The 8,847-nt window shown below is 35.5% G+C and overlaps 1 protein-coding gene across 3 annotated transcripts in view; it reads left to right on the forward strand.

Annotated features, from left to right (window-relative positions):
- Positions 1-8,847, forward strand: part of LOC106873522 (zinc finger protein 43) — a 20,612-nt gene that overhangs the window by 8,242 nt on the left and 3,523 nt on the right. For all 3 annotated transcript variants that reach the window (XM_052969010.1, XM_014920909.2, XM_052969011.1), the window contains one exon: positions 639-2,577. Coding sequence is in view for 1 of the 3 variants with exons in the window: in XM_052969011.1 (XP_052824971.1) it covers positions 1,052-2,485 (1,434 nt within the window). In the remaining 2 variants the exon portion in view is untranslated. The remainder of the gene's footprint in view (positions 1-638; positions 2,578-8,847) is intronic.

Genomic DNA, 8,847 nt, shown 5'->3' on the forward strand with positions numbered 1-8,847 from the left:
TTTGTAAGCCTAGTACTTATTCTATCGGTCTCTTTTGCCAAACTGCTAAGTTACGGGGATGTAAACACACCAGCATCGGTTCTCAAGTGATGTTGGGGGAAAACACAGACACATATATATGTACATATATACGATGGGCTTCTTTCAGTTTCCGTCTACCAAATCCACTCACAAGGCTTTGGTCGGCCCGAGGCTATAGTAGAAGACACTTGCCCAAGGTGTGTATTGGGAAAATATGAAATGGAATTTGAACTTATTCCTTTTTTCTTATGTGGATTATTTTAAACTTTTCTTTTTATTATAATTTTCGTTCTGATTATGTTTTGAACCTAAAATTGATTTCTTTTTAATTAAAGAGAAAAAATTGCAATTAAAAAGAAAGAATTTTTAGTCTGAAATTGATTCAGGTTATTATGTATGTATGCAGGCTTGCATTAATGAATGAATGAAGTACGTGTAACTATGACTCATTTTGGTGTGATCTATTCAAACTGTTACCAGAATATTTCATGTTGATTGATGAAAGTGAAAGTGATATTCTACATTCAAGAGTTGCCAAAAATGCTGTAGTCCTAAATCTCTAAACCCCAATTAGATTCTAATTTAAAAAGGAAAATTTTTATCTTTTTTTTTTTCAGATTCTGAATTTCTGATGTTCAAAACATAACTTGAAGGCTGTTAAAATGTAAAAGCATAGAAAGAGAGGGGTTAAAAAAAAATCATGCAGGATTGCTTTACCAGAGCATCATTTAATCAACCAGCAGTAAGATGAAAAGCAATGCACTGATGACTCTACCAATCCAAAGCCAGTCAAGTTATACATAATTCATTGATGACCAAATAGAATGCTTGACTGCTGGCACAGTTTCAGTTCCCACCTCATAATTTTACTTTTTACACTTTATTTTACATTCACCTTCAGTAGATACACAGAAGTTTCAATATTTCTTTGAAAATAATTGTAAGATAAACAAATACCAGATAAATTTTACATTGTGAAGGGAAAAGAGTTTTTCAAAAGAATATTTTGTTTACATAGAAATGTATTGTGATGGAAGAAACATATTACTATTGTGAATGTTGTTGTGAAATTCTTCCTAACAGTGAAGCATTAAATGCTCATGAGCTCATTCATGCAGAAAAAAGACCATACCAATGTGAAGATTGTGGGGAAGCATTTGCACAGAGTAATGAATTGTTATCTCATAAATGTACTTCTGATGCAGGAGACAAATGTATGCAGTGTGAAATTTGTGGTGAATCATTTTCTCGTGACTGTGATCTTTCAGTTCATAAATGCATTTATACTGATGGGAAACTGTTCAGTTGTAACATTTGTAGTAAAATATTTTCTAGGAAGAGTTTATTAAAATCTCATACATATACTCATATGGGCAAAAAACCTTACAAATGTGACATTTGTGGGAAGGCTTTTCCAAGAAACAGTGACCTTTCAGTTCATAAATATAGTCATACTGGCAAAAAACCATACCATTGTAGAATTTGTGGAAAAGCATTCTGTAGAAATGATTCTTTAAAACGTCATAAATACACTCACACTGGTGAGAAACCATACAAATGTGATATTTCTGGGAAAGCATTTTCCAGAAACCATGATCTTTCAGTTCATAACTATAGTCATACCAGTGAAAAATCATACCATTGTGATATATGTGGAAGAGCATTTATAATGAATAGTTCATTAAAAGTTCACAAATACACTCATACTGGTGAAAAACCATATAAATGTAATATTTGTGGAAAAGCATTTCTTAGAAACAGTGAACTTTCAATTCATAAATATAGTCATACTGGCAAAAAACCATACCATTGTAGAATTTGTGGAAAAGCATTTTGTAGAAATGATTCTTTAAAACGTCATAAATACACTCATACTGGTGAGAAACCATACAAGTGTGATATTTGTGGAAAAGCATTTTCTAGAAACCATGATTTTTCAGTTCATAACCATAGTCATACCAGTGAAAAATCATACCATTGTGATATATGTGGAGGAGCATTTACAACGAACAGTTCATTAAAAGTTCATAGGCATATTCATACTGGTGAAAAACCATATAAATGTGATATTTGTGAGAAAGCATTTCTTAGAAACAGTGAACTTTCAATTCATAAATATAGTCATACTGGTGAAAAACCATTCAAATGTGACATTTGTGGAAAAGCATTTTGTAGAAGTAATTCTTTAAAACGCCATAAATTTACTCATACTGGTGAAAAACCGTATAAATGTGACATTTGTGATAAAGTTTTTTCTAGAAACCATGACCTTTCTGTTCACATATACAGTCACACTGAGGAAAGGCCTTATAAGTGTGACATTTGTGGAAAAGAATTTTCTAGAAACTGTGACCTTTCTGTTCATAAATATAGTCACACTGGTGAAAAACCGTACAAATGTGATATTTGTGAGAAAGCATATTCTAGAAATATTTCATTAAGAAGACATAAGAAGATTCACTGAGGGAAAACAACCAAATCTGAGCAGCAATTTCATTGACATATGTTTGATTTTTATTAAATAAACTTTCTTACATGCCAACCAATAAATTACAGGTATTTGTCCATTTTGTAGCTTCATTTAAAAAAAAAAGCCCTTTTATGTATTCTGATAAGCCTTCAGATTTTTGCCAAATAACATCTAACAACAATTATGTGTCTGAGAAACCAGTTGTACTACTACACAACTGCCACACTTGAATCTATTCTCCCATTGTTAGTTGAAGTAATCCTTCTTCTTCTAGATATTCCTATTGTACAGTAAACATTTACTTTTTTCTGTATGAATTCAAAGATTATAGTTTATATTTTCAGATGAGAATGCAATAAAGATGTTAGAAATATTATGATAAGCAACAGCATAAGTCAACTCCAAAATTAGACATTTAGTCACTCTATTGTGGTCACTAGTTTTTAAAACTTAATCAAAAGAATCTTGATCTTCAGATCAGCAAACACTATTATTATACCTAGCTTAAGACCCTTCTGACAAAGTAGTCCATGTAGCATTAACTTCTCATCAAAGGGCTCTATTGTGGTATTTAACAGACCTCACCCTGACCCACATTCTGTAAACTTTGTTGTGTGACTCAAGATTCAGCTTAAATTTCCAGTACACTATTTTTTGTGAATTAATAATCTCAGTGTTATTTTTGACAACATACATTCCAATACAACCAATATTTATCTTTACACCATGATAACTTTTAGGATACTGGTATCCAACCCATGAAAGCATGGAAAAGAGGATGTTAGAATGATAATGGTGATGGTTGTGTCTTCCATCTAAAGCCTAGATACTTTACGCTGGATATATTCTACTTCTATAAACTGATACTTTGAAAATATCTTCAAATGAGGACTTGACAACTTATTTACATTTTTATTTTGATGCTTTGCATTCTGAGTGCAAATCCTGTTGTGGCCTGCTAAAGTAGTAGATTTAACCTGTTGCCTGGTTTAACAGGTACCTTGGATGCCATTAGTGGAATTCACTCTGCTGCAAGCATTCGGTGCAGGTCACTGGTTTAAGGATACCTTATCCCCTCCTACCAGTCTTGAAGGCCGTGTAAAGAGCTTTCTCTCTTGAATAAAAGATGAAAAAAAAAAAAATCTTATTCATTTCCATGAACTACATTTGCAATATAATATTACATGTAACTGATCGGAAACAACTCACAACTCAAACTTTCAGTATCTTTAAATACTAGGCAGTACAATCTCTCATAATTCTAGCATTGTCCACATATCTCAATTATTGTTAACATACTTCTGAAAGGTTTTCATTTCAGAGCTAAATGTTCTATAACATTGAATGACTATTAACCCTCTGTAACTACAAGTGTTACCCATGCTTATAAATTCATGGCACTTAGATATTTGGTCAAAGACCTAGTCTCAGAAATTAATTTTTCTTTTTCTATACCATGTCTCTGTGTAGCTGAGGGCCAAAAATCAATGGTATTACATATATTAGCAACCAAAACACTCACATATATATTTAATTCCATTTTTCTTAAGTAATTTTGTTGTGTATGGCATAAAGGGTTTCCCACTCAACTTTTTTCTGTGTGTTAGATATTTTGATGCCATCTGGTTGAATACTATTACTTGGTCCACTTGTAGTGGAGTTCACTCTATTGCTAGTACTCAAACCAGGCTCTGTTTGCCAATAGCTAAAGCGTAATTGTTACCAGCGTCGCCTTCCAGCACTTGTGCTGGTGGCACGTTTGAAAATCATTCGAGCGAGGTCGTTGCCAGTGCTGCTGGACTGGCTCCCATGCAGGTGGCACATAAAAAAACACCTTTTGAACGAGGCCGTTGCCAGTACTGTGTGACTGGCCCTTGACTACACTCTCGGAGTGGTTGGCGTTAGGAAGGGCATTCAGCTGTGGAAACTCTGCCAGATCAGATTGGAGCCTGGTGTAGCCTTCTGGCTTGCCAGTCCTCAGTCAAATCGTCCAACCCATGCTAGCATAAAAAGCGGACGTTAAACGATGATGATGATGATGATACCCACTGGACTATTCTCCCTCTTTTCACTAACATTTGTAAACTCCAAATCAGCCTAGTCCCTATATATCACCTGTTTACTAATGCACTTCTCCATGAGACACAAATCTTTCAGCCTCTGTACAGGTTATACTTTTACAATTGTTCAAAATTTTCAGAAGAGTTTCATTGTCATTGAATGCTTGTACACTTCTTGCCTTGATGAAGAGTGAAAAAAAAATCACATTTTTTGGCAGCCAAAATGTTTAATTTCTTGGAAGAGATTCTGCTGAAACCTGAAATATTGTCAATTGTAATGAATGACAAACACACCTAATTAAGAAAGGAATATGCCTTCAAATTTTCAGAAACACCATAATTAACTCTACTAGTATTATTTTTTCAATAGTAATCAAGTTTTTTTTTTTTTTTTTTAGTTTCAAAGTACTTATAACCACTTGCATCACGAGTGTCTTGACTCAGCTAAAAAAAAATATTGGAGGCGCAATGGCCCAGTGGTTAGGGCAGCGGACTCGCAGTCATAGGATCGCGGTTTCGATTCCCAGACCGGGCGTTGTAAGTGTTTATTGAGCGAAAACACCTAAAGCTCCACGAGGTTTCGGCAGGGGTTGGTGGCGAACCCTGCTGTACTCTTCCACCACAACTTTCTCTCACTCTTACTTCCTGTTTTTGTTGTGCCTGTAATTCAAAGGGTCAGCCTTGTCACACTGTGTCACGCTGAATATCCCCGAGAACTACGTTAAGTGTACACGTGTCTGTGGAGTGCTCAGCCACTTGCACGTTAATTTCACGAGCAGGCTGTTCCGTTGATCGGATCAACTGGAACCCTCGACGTCGTAAGCGACGGAGTGCCAACAACTGTAATAATAGCAATTACTTGAAGGGTTTTTAGTTTGACATATTGGTTTCATCTAGTAATGAGCTATTTTGCCATTTCTAGTATCACTAATTAGATCTTCAAACTTTCAATTAAGAATATCCTTTGTAATAAGCAAGGCATCTACTTTCGGTAACATTTTAAAAACGATCTCAGAGATCACTAGTTTTCACCTGCTGCACCCAGTTTTATTGTGAATTCCAACGAAATACAGACCAGCAGATAATCAATGAAAGGCATACACTTACGACACTGGTTCGATTTTTGTCAGATTCAGCGACTTGTATTGACTGGTGTGCCCGCCGTGGATTGTTGATTGATTCTCACATGTGCCCAGAGCGAAACTCTCTTCAAAATAAGTCTAACTCTTTCCCTCACTTTTTACTCGCTGTTTCCAGTGTGTACCACTCATAACAATGAAATGTTTTATTGAAATAAACTTTTTGGATTATTATGATTTTACGAACGTCAAATAGGAAATTACCATGTGCATGTGCTTTATGAATGGTACTGAGTTTGGTGGTTGGTCGTATTTGAGGAGACAGTGAATTTAGTAGGTGTTACCAAAAGTTATTTTGAAAGTACTTCCTACATAAGGGGTGGAGGCGCAATGGCCCAGTGGTTAGGGCAGCGGACTCGCGGCTTCGATTCCCAGACCGAGCGTTGTGAGTGTTTATTGAGCGAAAGCACTTAAAGCTCCACGAGGCTCCGGCAGGGGATGGTGGCGAATCCTGCAGTACTCTTTCACCACAACTTTCTCTTACTTCCTGTTTATGTTGTGCCTGTAATTTAAAGGGTCAGCCTTGTCACGCTGAATATCCCCGAGAACTACGTTAAGGGTACACGTATCTGTGGAGTGCTCAGCCATTTGCACGTTAATTTCACGAGCAGGTTGTTCCGTTGGTCGAAACAACTGGAACCCTCGACGTCGTAAGCGATGGAGTGCCAACAACTACATAAGGGGAAAAAATACCGTAAAGTAGGCTGAGAATCTAAAGTGTCGTGCTTAAGAGTGCAACAATTCTAATATAAAAACATTTAAGGCGGCGAGCTAGCAGAATCGTTAACCCGCCGGACAAAATGCTTAGCGACATTTTGTTTGTCTTTATACTCTGAGCTCAATTCCGCCGCGGTCTTTGCCTTCCCTCCATCCCGGGTCGGTAAAATAAGTACCAGCTGGGTACTGAGGTCGATGGAATCGACTTATATCCTACAGCCAAATTGTAGGCCTTGTGCCAAAATATGAAATTAGAAATACATGTCCCTTAAATGAAGGGAGGTCACTCTTCATTTATATTGTCCCAGATGCTAACGAAAGCGGCGCCACCTCTGCAATGTACATACATATTACTAAGGTGTGGTGGTTTGTGTGTGTTAACTATATACATTGCTGAAGAAGGAAGAAGACTGCTCTGGTAAGGTAAATTTTGTGTGATATTCATGTAGGCTGTTGTTAGAAGCGTTAGATTACAAAATTATTTAAGTCTTGTTAAATTTAGAATAAATCCAGATTTGGATATTGTAGATTTGCTTTTTATATTTCTCTTTCTCATTTAATGCTCTATCATTCATTTAATACTCTTTGCGTTCATCTATTTAAGATGCGAGTAAAAAAGTTACAGAATTTCTTAAGGAAAATTTAACAGCGAATAAAGCTCAAAGTAGCTATTCTTCGTGTCATATATATACTCTTTAAAACCACTTAGATCAATGATCAAAATATATAAATAAATAATTTGAACAAAATATATTCTTGGACACTAACCGGATGACTTTGGTGATGCTGTCATATCTCGATCATTGATGTAAGCGTTTTAAGCTGGTGTGACATGTTTGTGAAGGGCGTAATTTTCATCTTCTGTTGCATTACTGTGTAAAGAAATACTTTCGGCGGATATAAAAATGTTGTAAAAAGTAAAACCGTTTAATGAAGTTTGAAGCTAAACTACCGACTAAGCTTAGTCTATTAGTTAACTTTATTAGCGACGCACCTAACAGACTTGCTAATTGATTGTTAATATAAGAATTATTGCATTCTCCACATCCTTTCTCTTGTTATGTACCATGCTTACAGACGTCGGACCTTAATACCAAAGCCTGAAGATTTATAATTTTTCTTGGGAAAGATACAGCAATGATTTATTGTTGCCTTTTACCATTTATTTACAGTTTACACGGTTAGTCTCTGCTCTCCCTTGCTTGACCCCTTAGGGGAAAGTATTTATCCACGTGATATCAGGACGCATCCACAAAACGGTTGGCTTGTGTGAAACATCTAAGAGTTTACTCTGTTCCGAATACTTTATATTTAAGCCACAAAACCATCTGTTATTTTACTCGCAATTAAGGCTTTTAACATGTACAACCGTCTTAGGTCTGAGAAGACCTGACGTTAGTGGTGACCAAAGAAAAACTCCACACTCACCCTAAATCCTAAACTCGAGTTTCACCACCGGATGCAGCTTAATGTCTTTCCCATAACACTGGCGACATCCATATTTCCTTTTTGTGTTGTATGTAGAGATATATCGAATATAGTATAGATTAATACACTCTTCGCCTGTCAATTCAATTTTACTTTCCCTCTTATACTCTCCCTACAAGATATAAAACTTAAACTTAATAAAATTGGTATTTTTTTTTTTGGTTTGTGATCACAAATTGAAAGTGGAAACATTAACGCTTTTCGGCCGAACATTTCGAAATGGCACATCGCTCCTTTTTCCTCAAAATATTTCTTCAGATTCCTATAGTTTTAACAACAGAGGTAGTATTTTGTCAAAAGGAATAAAATAAAACAGCTTTTTAAGTGTTTAATTTCACCCATTCACCTGCCACTTATTTCTAACTTTAAAACTCATCGGGTGACAACTAACTGCTTCCTCTAATCCTTTCTTCTCATATAGAGAACTTTCAGCAAATTGCTATTTAGATCAAAACAGAAATCAGAACTTACTTGTAATGGCTAAACTAGTTTTCATGTCATGTCTTCATTCTCAACTTAATCACAAGATTGAGTCAAAAGTTTGCAATATTTTGCTTATTTGCTTTATTCATCAAGTTACAACAAAAGCAGCCTAGCTTTCAAAGTAGAGGCCACCTTGTTGCACCATATGAAGCCTTTTTTTTTTTTTTTTTTTTACCAGTTTTTTTATCCCACAATGATGCCAGTTTTGGATCTATTTTAAAACGGGGGCCACATTTTTCATTAATGTTTTACGTAGTGTTTTTGGTACCGAAAGACTTTCAAACTTCGTATACTTATTTATTTTGTGTTATAGAACAGGAAAAAATTTTTGTATTCGAATTTATTTCATGTAAAAAATGGTCTTATTTCGATAATTTCAACCAATCACTGACAAGTATTCAGTTGTTTATATTTACTCCTTTGGCTGATTAAGCGATATAAAGCGTATTTAATCTCCATACCTTCGTTT

This window comes from Octopus bimaculoides, chromosome 6, assembly GCF_001194135.2.
Source record: "Octopus bimaculoides isolate UCB-OBI-ISO-001 chromosome 6, ASM119413v2, whole genome shotgun sequence".
NCBI lineage: Eukaryota > Metazoa > Mollusca > Cephalopoda > Octopoda > Octopodidae > Octopus > Octopus bimaculoides.